The sequence below is a fragment of the Parasteatoda tepidariorum genome, chromosome 1 (assembly GCF_043381705.1).
Source record: "Parasteatoda tepidariorum isolate YZ-2023 chromosome 1, CAS_Ptep_4.0, whole genome shotgun sequence".
Lineage (NCBI taxonomy): Eukaryota > Metazoa > Arthropoda > Arachnida > Araneae > Theridiidae > Parasteatoda > Parasteatoda tepidariorum.
This window is the reverse complement of record NC_092204.1, coordinates 934,801-949,674: the sequence shown is the minus strand read 5'-3', so window position 1 is coordinate 949,674 and position 14,874 is coordinate 934,801. Positions and strand designations below refer to the sequence as shown.

The 14,874-nt window shown below is 34.3% G+C and overlaps 1 protein-coding gene across 1 annotated transcript; it reads left to right on the top strand.

The window, feature by feature from the left end:
* Positions 1 to 4,134: 4,134 nt before the first annotated feature.
* Positions 4,135 to 14,367, top strand: LOC107457416 (PR domain zinc finger protein 1). Its single transcript, XM_016075575.3, has 5 exons — positions 4,135 to 4,342; positions 4,550 to 4,717; positions 8,161 to 8,280; positions 9,335 to 9,581; positions 11,197 to 14,367. The coding sequence occupies exons 1-5, from the start codon at positions 4,310 to 4,312 to the stop codon at positions 12,717 to 12,719; spliced, it is 2,091 nt and encodes a 696-aa protein (XP_015931061.1). The 5' UTR covers positions 4,135 to 4,309; the 3' UTR covers positions 12,720 to 14,367.
* Positions 14,368 to 14,874: the final 507 nt, after the last annotated feature.

Here is a 14,874-nt window from a genome sequence, read left to right as displayed (position 1 = left end):
TACTGTGGTATGTGCCAACCGCTGGAAGAATTCGAATCAACCAGCCGACGCTGGGATCGAACCTAGGTCACCTCTATCGCCTGAGCCACCGTGACTCTACGTTTTATATTACTTGAGGAGGATCTCTCCCTAAACGTAAGCTAACTAACTTTATTTATACTTTCATAATCTATAACAAGACGCGCATGTATCGCTTTCAATACATAAATATTCCAAGAGCAGACTGAATGGAGGGGGGGAGGTGCATCCAATATTTTATTATCGGTTGCACGTGGAGTGGAAAAAACGGTGTCAGTAGCCTCTTTTTCAGAATGTCACTTATCGCCTATTTATCACAAAAGCTTTCACCACTTGCCATTTCTTGAAAATTAACCTTGAATGTTTTTTTTTTTTCTTTCCCCTCCTTTCTTTCAAATCTATATTGACTCATGAGATATTTATTTCAAATAATTCAAAACGAATCTGGCATTAGATCGCTTTAAAAATGACGTAACAAAAATGGACTAAAAAATCGTTTTATAATGCGTGAAAATCGTTTGTTTGGAGAATTATTGATAAAAAAAAAAATGGCGGAAACGGAATGCGTTTAATATTCGAGTTTCTAATGTATTCGATAACGACTCATTATTGAAAGTGTTAATCTATTTAAATTATTTCCCGAGTTAAAATTTTTTGTTTTCTAAACCACACAACTATACTTTTGGAAAAATTAACTCATTCACATCATGGCGGAGGAGATAGGAAAAAAAAAAAAACTTTTTCAAAACTGTTGTGTTGACATTAATGAACGCATTAATTTTTCTATTCAAAGAGTTTAGAAAGTGTGTGTTATGTGTTCTATTTATATTAGGAGCCGGATTCAAAAAAGAGAGAAGCGAGAACGATAATTGAAGAATAGAGAGGTGAATAGAGAGCAAATGAAATTTTATTTCTATAAAAGCGCTCGCCTCTCCTTTTGTGGAGAAAGTTCTATAGCAAGCGATGCGTTAAAGATAAAATCTTCGATTTCGGCGTCATCCATCCCGCGAAGGAACATATTCAAACATCGTGTTCGATAAATTCTCTTGGGGTCTCCATTATAACGACACCGTTCCTTTTCAAACAAGGACCGAGTTGAGATGTCGGGCGCGAAAATCTCTCAATCGTCGTGTGTTTAGTCGGCTTTTGAACAGAGGCAGGCGCGCATGAACATCGTTGAGTCAATATTAGCTTCCAACTGATCAAAAGCCCTCCCGCTTTACCCATTCTATTAAAGAGACCCTTTTGTGAGGAGACAGTGTTGATACAACTAGCACTTGCCTCCTCCGTCCTGACCCCCGCCCACTTTTATTCAAGATTTTAGTGCTCGATTTCATTGAATTCTGCCTTTGTTCAAAAAGAGCCTCAACCCCCCCCCCCCCCNCACACAACCAAAAAAAAAAATAATTACAACCCATTTGAATATTCCTTATGAAATGAAATCTTAATAAATACATTTATTTCCCTTACACCCCTTAAAAGGAATTAAATCATGCATATCACTTGTCATCAATAAAAGATTTAAATACTAAACATACCAACACTTAATACAGTCAAACCGCGATGGGGATAGAGCGTTCGCCTTCCAATGAGGCGAACCGGGTTCGTATTCCAGTCCGCTTGCACCGACCACTGTGCTGACGTGAAATATCCTCAGCGGTGGACGGATCAAAGGTTAGAGTCCCCTTGCCGTCAGGCTAACCGTGGAAGGTTCACGTGGTCTTCCTCTCCACGTAACGCAAATACGAGCTAGCTCCATCAAAAAGTCCAGAGGCAAATTTTTTTCCCAATACTCGATCCCGGAGCTCCCTTGTCTTCTGAATTGGGTTCAAAATGACAAAGGCTGCGGAGTTGACCCGTAAAATTGTGTCGGCTGTTCAACGACTATTATAAAAAAAAGAAGGAACCGCTCTAGAGAGCCTACTGCAAACAATTTTGACGGCTCTCTTTTGTGAGGTATTATTTAATAAAAAAAGAAACGATAGGAAGTCACAAAATATGTGTTCACTTTTATCATTCTTCGTCTTTCGTTCAAAAAATTTAGGGATAGGATCGAAGAAGCAAACAAGAAAAAAAAATGCTTATGGCAACATTCCACTCCTCAATAGATGGTTTTAAAAATCGGTATAGGTAGAAATTTCAAAATGAACAAAAAAATGAAGAAAATAAATCAGTCTGTTAAGACAGAAAAAAGTTCATAAAATGCAATCTTCTTTTCGTTCACTCTTTCCTGGAGTTCATTATAAAGAATGTTCACTATAGCGGGGTTTGACTGTATATACCTGTTTCTACCATAGCCGGTCATATGATCGGAGTTTATCAGTAAACAAAATTTAATATTGCCAATTTTTACAAATTACAAACACAAAGAATAAGAATTTTTATTTTATCGCTCAACGCCTTTTTTACATATACAGGGTGTTTCCGATGTACATTTTCCGCAGACATATTTCTTCTAATTATTATTACTTCTATAATTATTCTTATAATTATAAGAATGTGAAAGAATTATAATTATAAGAATATATAAGAATTATAATTCCTATAATTATTCTTATAATTAATATTATTCTTCCAAGAACGTGCTGCCGCGATAGTTTCGGCACTTTTCTGGGTAAAAACTAACAGTTAGTTAGAAATGAAGTAAAATAAAATATAAGCTACTTACCAAAACGGTTAGTTTTGGTCACTTTTCCTGACACAAAAGTGCCAATTTAAAATTTCGGGTACTCTCTTGACATTTGAATTCACAGTTATTCTGATTGAACTAGCAACAGTCTTTGCAGAAATGTGCAAGTCATCGAATGCAATACGTTGAACACGCGTAACATCGTCATGTCTGATCCGATAAAGCAGTGTTTCCCAAACTTATGACTTTTGTGTACCCTTTCTAAATTTTTCGTAACGCTGTGTACCACTAATAAAATAATGAATGTATTTCTTTAAAAATATGCTTGCTTTTCTTTTTTAGCACAAAGTTTTCGGTAAAAAAAAATTCTTAAATTTTGGTAAAAAATTCTATGTTAAGGATAAAAATTATATTTTATTAAAATAATCAAAATAAATAGAATTTATTACAAACCTTCACTACAAAACAATTACACAAAACTTAGAAAGCACAACTGACTGTAGATATTAACTGTTAACTCTGCAAAAAATAGCAAAAGAAAAATACGTAATCGTAAATTTTAATGGCTGGCTTTGTTTTTAAATTAAATTTTTTCAAATTTTCGTCAGTTGCAAGATATTTCGTATAAGAACACGTACCCCCGCTGAACTGTTCCCGTACCCCTGGGGGTACGTGTACCACACTTTGAGAAACACTGCGATAAAGCAATAAATTGTTCTCCCGGTCAAACAACCGGTAGTGGTGAAAACAGGTATACGACAAGTATTATTCGAAACGAACAAAATACCAACAAAAAAAAAAGAAGAAGAAAAAACAATAGAACTGTATATGATTGTTAGAAAAAGTGGTGAAGTCAAATGTGCAAAAACGATAAGATGATAAGCGCATTTTCGATGCAAAAGTTCTTGAACGGTGATTCGACCGGTTATGGTATGATTAGTGTAACTACATGACTATGGTATGTTTAGTGTTACTACCATTTACTACACGAGGAGTCTTTGACCGGCGGGGATTGCACCCACGAAATCTTGGACGTAGGGCACTTTACTTGAAAAAAGTGTGAAGGCATTTTGTAAATAAACGAAATTTAAATTTGTGCAACAATGATCAACATGAGGAAATTTAAATTTGTGCAACAATCCCCAAACATTTTTGTGTCTAGGGTCCAAAATTTTTTTATTCTGCCCTTGGAATCTTTTTCCTGGCACATTTAAATTATCAAGCACCATAATACTGTTTAGTCCATTGCTTGTTTTTCCTTATTGCTTATTGCCTTCTTTTAATGAGCATTATTATTAGGAATATTGGGCAGAAATAAATTCTTTCGGATAAAGGGGGGGGGAGGCTTCATATCGAAGACCACACCCCCTTCATTCCGGAATTCATCGCACGAATCTCTTTCATCTCCTCCACTAAACTCCTCCCCGTGACGTCAAGATAAGCTCCACCCTTTTCCTCTTAAAGGTTCTCCCCTCCCTTCCCCAATCAATCTTCAGGTGAGTTGAAGATGAAGAGCACCCAACTCTTATCAATATTTTTTTTTTATTTTTATGGATGAGGCCTTTCCATTTTGTGATAGTAGCGCCACTCACGGACAATATATTTGCGGAAAAAAATTTTCATTTTCTCTCCCACTAAATCCTCTCTCTGTTCTGCCAGGCCATGCCAGCAGTTCTACACGGATCAAAACAAAAGGTAAAAGGGGAAAAAAATATATATATAAGATATTATCCCGTTATTTTAATGGCACATGACTTTTTTTTTTACTTCGATGAAACATTATTTCTAGCTAGTTTTATAATAGTATTTTGTGTTATCGTCTGCACCGTTTTGTATCTTCCTCTTTTTAATGACTTATTTTAACAATAAAAGAATGAATAACGATATGATAATATTTTTCAGCCGATAATGGGTGATTCTGTCGTCTGGAGTGATATCAGAGAGGAAGAAATAGATCGCTTGGCCGTTTACAGGGTTCAAGATTTGCCCGTCGACTCAAACGATCCCCGGAAGAATGCCGAAGCAACACTGCCCAGGAATTTAGAACTTCGAACGAATTCCGAAACTAATGTAAGTATTGTATTTTTATTATTATTATTTTGAACACAGTCGGACTTCTATTGAACGAACTTCCATTTAGCGATTTTTTTTTTCGAGGAACCGAGAACATTTTGGAAATTTCTTCGTGAAATAACTTCCAAATAACGAAGTGAATTTTCTATTGAACGAACTCTTCTTAATTTAAGAACAAAAAAGAGTGGGAAACATTCAAATAATCTGAACTTAGAGACTAAAAAATCGTTTTACGCTTGGGGAAATGAAGGAGAATATGCGACTCACCTCTTTTATTTGAATAAATAGGAGACATTTCGATTACAAGAAAGAAAGTATGTAAAAAGGCAACCTTTTATTTTTAATTGATTGTAACTGCTGGAAATTGTTTGGAAAAATTATTTTTCTATTGTAATGTTGCATTTTACCATATTTTAGAAGTGAATTTTTTTTTTTTTTNATTTTTAGAAAATTTTTTTTTTTTTTTTTTGGAAATAATTATTTTTGCAATGTTTTTTTTTTCTTCTTCTTTTTTTGTCATATATGAGTTTTCCTTTAAAAATTTTATTCTTAAATTTTGTTCTTAAATTTCTTAAAAATGGGAGTGGAGTGAAGCGGTCATACTGGAATAATAAGATTTCAAAAAATGAATAATTAAAAATAATTACTATTAAAATATAATTATAAAATATAAATTGTCTTAAAATATTTATTTCGTTGCCGTCAGGCAAAATTTCCGACGTTTACGTGATTTTCATCTCCATGCAACACAAATGCGGGTTATTACCATGAAAAGGTCCTCCACGAAGGCTAGTTTGTTCCAATGCTTGTCACAGGAGTTTCCTCGTCTTCTGGGTTGGGTTCAATATTCCAAGTTGACAGAGGTTATGAAATAAACTGCAGTCTGACTTCCATTGAATGAACTTCCATTTTGCGATTTTTTTTTTTCGAGGAACCAAGAACATTTTGAAAATTTCTTCGAAAAATGACTTCCAAATAACGAAGTGCATTTTCTATTGAACGAACTTTTCTTTGTGATCCTCTTTCCCTATTTTCCAAAATATTTCAGTACATTTCAAACGCATTTTATAAAGGAAATGACCTTGATTTTCAAAGCCACTTCACTTTTAGAAAACTCTTTCCCTTTTTGTTTGCATTTCAAACGAAAAACTCAGACAAAATAAACGGATTTTAACGGTAGCCATTAAATTTAAGAAAGAATGTGGTAATGCATGTTAAAAATTACNATATATTGTGATTACAGACAGACAGACACACACACAGCCGCATTTATTATTATGTATAGATGTATAGATGTATAGATGTAGCAGTCATTTTATACATAAATTTAGCTTCTTTTTTTTTTTAGTTTAAAATGTGTGTAGCGTGATAGTGTAGCACTGTATAATGTTTTGCACTATTTTTGCTTTCCATGCAGATTTCTTTTGTGGCTAAGATTTATTAAATAAATATTAGATACTAGTTTACAGGATAAAGGTGCATCCACGTTATAACTACGGTTATTAAAAATTTAAAAAAAAGAAAACAGAATAAGTCTAGTTTAAATCATTTGCTCTAATTATTATGATACACTAATATAATACCTGATATAATAGATATTCTATACTTATATCATATGTGGTATGATATATCCAATAGTCGAATTTATATTATAAATCGTCTCATTTAAGACACGAACATACTCAAGTGCAAACCGGTTTCAACCGCGTAAAAACAATAGAGATGCATAATATCGCTTGATAATTAAGATATTATATGGGATCCTATAGTGTGTCTAATAATCTGGAAAGGGACTGTAAATTTTTAACAACTGTAACGGGTACTGTAAAAGAAAGAAAAGGTGAGAAGCGCGTGTGGTCAAGGCCAAGGTCATTTCCACTTGATCAGATGATTCTTCCTCCACTTGATAGATTTCCAAATGATATAATTTTAGCTCCCGTTATGACATCAATACAAAAAAAAAGCCTTTTTTTCAAAACTTGGAAGATTGAAACATGTTATCGGTTCTGCTTTTTATCTTGACCTTCATTCTCTCACTTTAGTCCCAAGTGTTATCCTCCCCTTATCTCTCCCAAATATTTCTCAATTATTGAAAATCGAGACTACTTATCATCTAACCTTGATTTCTCTGCTTTCACATGATAACATTAGGTCGATGACTTCTAAGCGACAATAATTTTCTGTCATGGACTTTTATATCTTTTGCCCTTCAAAATAATTTCTTTTTTTTTTCTTATCGTCTGAAAAATAAATAAATAAATAAAATTGAACTCGATCCAGAATCGATAGACAAAACTCGAGAAATATGGGTTATTAAGCTAAATTTTCTTTGTTGCATAGAAAAAGAAAATAGAGATTAATGTTCGAGATACAAAAATGTTTTCTCTTGTCATTCAGAAAATGCCCAGAAATATNTAACTAGGTATTCTATAAATTAACTAATGAGAGACAATTAAAGTGTAAAATAAGCAATTTATCTAAAATGAAATAACTAGGTATTCTATAAATAAACTAATGATGGACAATTAAAATGAAAAAGAAGCAATTTATCTAATTTATGCGGCGTATAAATGGTATTTATGGAAACGTACCATAAAATAATTTGTTACGACAAGGATTACTAAAATGACACTTGGAATTACAAAGAACATTATTTCTAAAAAAAAAAGACATTTTTTGCTGACACACCGGGTTTTTCACGAACATTTTTTAAATCCCTGACCAGTACCTAAACTTTAAGCTGCAGCAACCGACCGGAGCGATATTTCTACATCCGCTACTTCTTCGATTTTAATTCATTTTTGTTCGCAGACACTGAACTGGAATCGGGAATATAATCGTTTCTTGAGCCCAATTGGAAAAATCCTTCTTCGGTTATTTTTATGATGATAGCTAAAATAGATAAATGCAGTAGGGGTGGAAGGTAAATGTATTTGTCATGCGACATATATGATATAGATTATTTTACACTTTAACGGGCTGCAGATCGCTATTCTATGAAATAACTAGTTAAACCATGAAATACAAGAGAGTTTTAAGTGACACGATCAGTTATTTCATGGAATAACTAGGTATTCTATAAAATAACGGATTTCATACTTTAACGGTAACATATATATAGTTCCTGGCCATATTATTAGATGCACTATAAGATTCTATGTAAAATCTTAATGATCACGTGATACTCTCTACAGCTTTGTTGTTTTTACGCGACGTAATGACGTCAGATTTTTCATGTACTTCCCATTTCTATTTATTTTTAACGGATTGCATTACTAATGTTAACGAATTGATACACGAAGGTAAACAAAATTTTAAATGTGTTTACATTTTAGGAGATAATAACAATTAAAAAAAAAGGTATTTGGTGGGATAAAATATGTTTCTGTCTGTTGAATCAAAAACAAGCCATTCATTTAAAGTTAACTTGTATTTTTTAGGTGAATGGTGTCTGGGCCACAGATTATATTCCGAAAGGGACAAGGTTCGGACCCCTCTTGGGTGAACATTATCATGTATCCGAAGTGAATCACGTCTCAAGTAAAAAGTTCTTCTGGAGGGTAAGTTGCTTTTCATTATTAGGAAAATAATTAAATCACTAAAGGTTATGAGGATCATGAATAAATTAAGGAATAAAATTTAATTACTTTTAGGAATGAAATTTAATTCATTTTATGAATAAAATTTTATTATTAGGACTTGGAAAAGAAATTTGTTTGTTAAAACAAACAAAATTTGTTTCTAAGACAAATCCTCTACCGTTTTCTTCTTCTTTTTTTTCGATAGACCATTTTTATGTCACTGTTACAGTGAGCATAACTTAGAAAACAGATTGCATCACGCTGTATCGAAATACCGCACACTCTGAAAATACAATGTTATTCTTAGGTATACTTGTTGTTATTCTTAGGTATACTTCAGAGTTGTCTACACAGCAGCGAATGGTTAACACTCAAAAGAGAAGTGGAAGAAAAAAAAAATAATAATTTCGAGTTTAAAGTAGAAAGAATTGAAGAGAAATTTGCAGACTGGGTCGATTATCTGTAGAACAGATTTTAATGAAATTTGATGAATGCACATTGATACAACACAAAACACATTTGGAAACAGGAGATGAAATGAAACGAAGAAGAAGCATATTATTAAAATGGAAGATTCGACAACCCCAGGGGAAGTGCTCAAAATCGTGGCCGACAACGACGAAGTGGTTGCACCGCCGTAGAAGGGTGAAAACACCGGGCATCTCTCTTATGGTTTCAGCACATAATCGGGCTTCGGCAGAATCATCCAAATTTTCAACATTTGTTTCATAAGGAAATCAAATAGTTTAGAACACAATTTATTAAAACATGTTTCTTTAAAAAAAAAAAAAAAAAGTACTCTTCATTGAAACCAAGTAGTGATGAAATTGATATTTCGAATGAAAGGGATTTCATCGGTAATAGGATATAGTGAGTAGCGTTTTAAAAAAGTGCATAAAGGTGGTTATTTTAATAAAAAGTAACTAAAATAAAAAATTTCTTGGTTTAAAATATTTTTTGTTTTATTTATATTACTTGTTTTCATTGTATTGTCAAAAAAGAGATTATTAAAAAAGAAATGTTTTCCTTTCAGATTTATAAGAATGATAGTGATGAATACCATTACGTTGATTGTTTCGATGTCTCCAAATCCAATTGGATGCGCTACGTGAGACCGGCACTCCGTATAGACGATCAAAACTTGGTGGCATGTCAAGTACAAAATGAAATCTACTTCTACACCATTAAAAGAATTATGCCCAACCAGGAACTCTTAGTCTGGTATGGTCATCAATACGCAAAAAGAATACAGGCTGCTGTTGACACCAGAAATGGAATACGTAAGTTATAACCTTTTTCTTTCATTTATTGATTCTTTTTCGCTATATTGTTTTTGGCAACAAAAAATAATTAGAAAAGTCCGGATGTTGATCTGAAACATAATTTCATATTAAATACAGTCGGACCCCTATTGAACCAAGTCTCTAAATCTCGGTAATAAGTTCATTATACAGAAAGTTCGTTTAACAGACAATTCCCTTTTGAAGTACTTAAACAACATAAAACAGGTTTTAAATTCATAAACACTAGCCATCATTAAACTAGCAATGAATGCACCTTTATCTTGTAAAGTCAATTCACGTCATCTTGTCATCTTGTAAATCATCTTGTCATCTTGTAGTCACGTCATCTTGTAAAATCAATTCAAGGTCATTTACTCCATAAAATGAGTTTGAAATGTTTGGGAAATAAGGAAAGTGAATCTCGAAAAAAAGTTCATTAAATGGAAAATTTACTTCCCTGTATGGAAGTTATTTCACGAAGAAATTTCCAAAATGTGCGTGGTTCCTCGAAAGAAAAAAAATCGCAAAATAGAGAAATTCGCAAAATGAAAGTTCGTTAAATAGAAGTTCGACTGTATGTGCACGTATATTAAGATGAAATGGAGATGTTATTAATGTTTGTTTTAAGTTGAAATGAAGTAGAAGTGTGTATACCATTGTCTTGTACACCATTAAAGATTGGGCAAATTGTTGAGGATTTTACTTCATAGAGTTCACCATCAACCATGTGTGAAAGTGAAAAAAATAGTTAAAGTGAGAGAAAGCAGTGATCGAGTACTTCTAAAAGCATCCCAGAAAAAGGCTGTAAAACGGGAAGAAATTTCCCCAAAATCTCAAATTTTTTTAAAAAAAACTACAAATGTCACTAACATCCGAGCATTTAATTATCAGCCAAGCCCTACTCTATGAAATCCCAAAACTGCGTTTTTTTTAAAGGTCTTTTGGCCGAAAGGTTTTTCAAAAGATCCTCACATCTGAAACTACACAGTTAAAAATTCCGCGTTTTAACAAAAATTGGTATTCATTTGCTGGCTACGTAAAATGGAAGTCAATTTTATCATATTTTGGTTCATTCATCAGTAGAAGTAGGTGTTTTGAGAAATACCTATTTTCATTTATTCTTTTATAAAAGCAGAGGATGATTGCACCGCATTTTTAAGGGGCTCAAATAAAGGAATAAGAATCTGAAATGTAGGTTATTTTATTCAAACCCTTTAATACCTAAATTTAAAAAGGCAACATAAAAGAGTTTAATCAATGCATTTACCTACCTAAATAAGTTGATAACAACATGCATGAGTCGTCATAAAGAAAACAAAGTTTTGTGTCCAAATTTTAGTGTAAATATTTCTCTCTTCTCAATTAAAATGATCTTAACTTTGGAATAATGAGGAACTTTGCTCAAAATAATGGTTGTTAAAGATTTACAGAGTCTCTTTTACAGTTCGCTATTTTCAATCTACTTTATTTTAACAATTAAATTCTTATTATTTTAATTTCGTAATTTTTAAAAAAAATTCAAGTAAGCTTTTAAACTTGATCTGTAATTTAAGTCAATAATATATGTTTAAGAGTGTTGTTTTAATAAACGTTTCTCTCCTGCTCTCTCCAGGTATTCAACTGAGCCCACCGTCTGAGCCATTTGGAATACAAGAATACTGCGATCCGATGACACCCCCGGAGGACAGCAGCGAGGACAGCGAGGCTCTCGATTACAGTGTCAAAAAACCCTCCGAGGACGAAAAGACATACACTCGGAACGAATATTACAAACTGAAATTCAAGTACGCCCTCTCGAACCATTCCAAAAACGTCGAATCGCACAGTAAGGAGAGTGAAACGGAGGACGAGAAACCGACCACCAGAGACGAAGCCGACAGCTCTTCCAGCGACCACTACTCTGCCCCTCAACCTAACAGCCCCAAGTGTGCCAGCACACCTTCGGAAGACAAGAAATTGTTCTACGAATCCGCTTTCGTGTCGTACGAGGGACAAAAGAACAATTCCGAGTACATGGCGTCCGAGCCACCGACGATGCTCGAAAATCTCCTGAGCCACCGAGAAAACGCGTCCTTGAAAAGGGACGCCATCTCTTCGGTTCAGATACTGCGGAAGTTCCACCTCAACGAATCGCTTCCGCTGAGTCTCAACCCCGGAACATTCTGCCAGGAGCGAAACAGCCCGGACTCCACTGAGGAGAGTCACCATCAGGAAAACTTGATCTACGGCAACAACATGTTCTCTGCCGCTCAGTTTAATATGCTCACATATCATTTCTCGGAGAGGATGCACAGTGCTTTCCCGGCGAGGCAGTTCGTGATGCCCCATCACCCGACGGCCCGACATCACCTGGACTCCCAAACTGAGCTGCCCTTCCTACACTCGCGGCCCACTTCTCCTTCTCTCCTTCACGGCAGGGGATACAAATCCCTGCCCTACCCCCTGAAGAAGAAAGACGGCAAGATGCACTACGAATGCAACGTCTGCCGCAAGTCGTTCGGACAGTTGTCCAACCTCAAAGTCCACCTCCGCACTCACTCGGGTGAGCGACCCTTCAAGTGTTCCGTCTGCGACAAAAGCTTCACCCAACTGGCCCACCTGCAGAAGCACCACCTCGTTCACACGGGTGAGAAGCCCCACAAGTGTGAAGTCTGTCACAAGAAATTCAGCAGCACCAGCAACCTCAAGACACACCTCCGACTCCACAATGGACAGAAACCGTACGCCTGTGATCTGTGTCCGGCGAAATTCACGCAATTCGTCCACCTCAAACTCCACAAACGATTGCACACGAACGAGCGACCCTACACATGCCAGACATGCAGCAAGAAGTACATCAGCGCTTCGGGTCTGCGGACGCACTGGAAGACGACCTCGTGCCAACCTAATGCCGTCTACCTGGACGGTGGACATCAGTACGATTACCCCAGCGACTCTAGGTCACCTCCTCCCAGCGGATACCCCATAAGTGTTCCCGCTTTTCACCCGGACAGAAATATATACAGATCTTACACAGATATTTTATCTTCCCCCCCACTCTCTGTCGAATCCCAGAGGACCAACGAATCAGTGTATTCCATGAGTGCACCCAGTTCACCAGACGATAGACCTTTTCACTGTAGACCCTCTGTTTAGGTCACATTATTTGCTCTAGATGCAGGACATCCTTAGCATTTCTGTGACATGTGATCAGTGGCGTAGTTTTACCTTCTCACATACATAAGTTAAAATAATGACAAGAGAAGAAAAATTATAAAAATTATTTTTCAAAAGTATTTAAAAAAAATATTTTTTTATTTATCTAAAAAATTTTTTGTTATAAATCCGGAAAACTAAATAAATAAAAGATACAATCTCTTCATCATCTCACACGATTATAACCGCAAAAAGGAGTGTTTTCTAATACTGTACCAATAAAGCCAAAGCAAAATACATCAATACTATAGGAAAGATTTTTTCAATAATTAAACTAATTGAACATTTAAGAGTCAAATAAGCTAACAAATAGATCATATTTACATTTTTTTTAAATTATTGATTTTTTTTTTGTTACTTTAAAATTGAAGATTTAATACGATAAGCTGCTATATACGGCCGTACAAGTTTGCAGCTATATATATATATATAAGAAACATTACAGATATATATGAACATTTTTTATGTCTTCATCTTACTTACCGAACCGAATAGCTCATTAATCAAGTAATTTATAATTTTCTCGGGGTTTTTTATCCCCCAAAACTACGCCACTGGGTGTGATAAAATCTGAAATGAAATTTCCCTTGTACAGTAAAAAGTGAGAAGCACAAATTTCAATGTTCCATCAATGGTTTCATGATGATGAGTATTGAATATAAAATTTGTATCTGCAAAAAAGAATCACAACTATGTAAATATGTTATATTATTTAATTTATTTTGTGCTGTCCAAATCAAATTAAATGTGTTTTATGTAGATTATTTATAAACTGATCCCTTCACGATATTTCAATTTTACAATTTTTCTTTTTTTCTGTTCTCACTATTTTAGCTCATAGTTTAAATGATATCTTAATTTAACCCGAAAAACTGCAATAGTTTTATATTCACATTTTGATTTTACAATTTTTTTTTTCGTTCTCACTGTTTTAGCTCACAGTTTAAATGATATCTTAATTGAACCCAAAAAACGGCAATATTTTTTTCTTTAATTATTGCAAGTGCATTTGAACACGAAACCCATATAATGTTTGTTTTTTTTTTTAAATAATCTGATAGATTAAAATCTTTAAACACATCGTTAACAGTTAAAATAAATTTGTTTATAAACGATCCATTTCTTTTAAAATCAAATCTGTTTTCTTGTTTCTGTCATTTGTCGTCTTCTTAGTGATTTAGAATTATAGATGCATGATGTGCTTCAATGCGCCATTTTAACCTTTAAAAAAAAATATGCTTCTCTAGTCACATTTATGAGTCAAATAAATATAAGAAGCATTTACTTCTCTTTTAAAGTAGTTACACTTAGCAAAATGATGCAATTTTAATTTATTATTTTATATGTGATTACTCGAAAACTAGGCAATAACAATTTATGATATTTTTTTTGAATAATTATTAGTTAAAAACTAGGCTGTAATTTATATTTAAGAAGAAAAAACTCTTAAAATTTACAATATTATCTTTTGTAATGAGTAGTTTTTATGGAATCATTTTCTTTTTCATGAAATCACAAAATGTAAAGAAAGTTTTGTCGAACAAAATCTCTTCACAGATCCATTAATAAAACAATATCATATGATTCATTTGTGGTCTTATTTATTTAAACAGTCATCCAATGACACTGCAGAGACTCTATTCTATGGTGGTGTCAACATTACACTTCCCACATGGGTGACAAAAACTCCCACTTCGATTTGAACTTCGACGGAGGGTCCCCATCGCTACTTGTGACTGCGACATCATCCACCTCCTCACGCTGGAGTTACTCAGTCTCGATAACACTCGACGGCTAAAGGCAACAGAAGAGCGAACTTAATACAGCTCTCATGAGCAGCCCAAAGTAAGGTGATCCTAATACAGCTCTCCCGGCTTTTCACAAAACAGCAATGATTCCACTTGAGGTATCCGTTCATCGAATTCTATCACAGCTGTAATTCTGGTGTACTGTAGTGTGTCTACCACAATAAATATGCAATTCCAATTCACTAGTATATGAAGACATGTTAACTCGGTTCTATGTTAAGGGTACCTTCTCATAGATGACATGACACATACTAATTCTCCTGAGGCTCTCCGAATAAGGCGGGGAA

Coding starts and splice junctions, on each gene's coding strand:
- LOC107457416 (XM_016075575.3), top strand. CDS start 4,310: ATGCCAGCAGTTCTACACGGATCAAAACAAAAG. Junction 4,718..8,160: donor GAACGAATTCCGAAACTAAT/GTAAGTATTGTA, acceptor TGTATTTTTTAG/GTGAATGGTGTCTGGGCCAC. Junction 8,281..9,334: donor GTAAAAAGTTCTTCTGGAGG/GTAAGTTGCTTT, acceptor TTTTCCTTTCAG/ATTTATAAGAATGATAGTGA.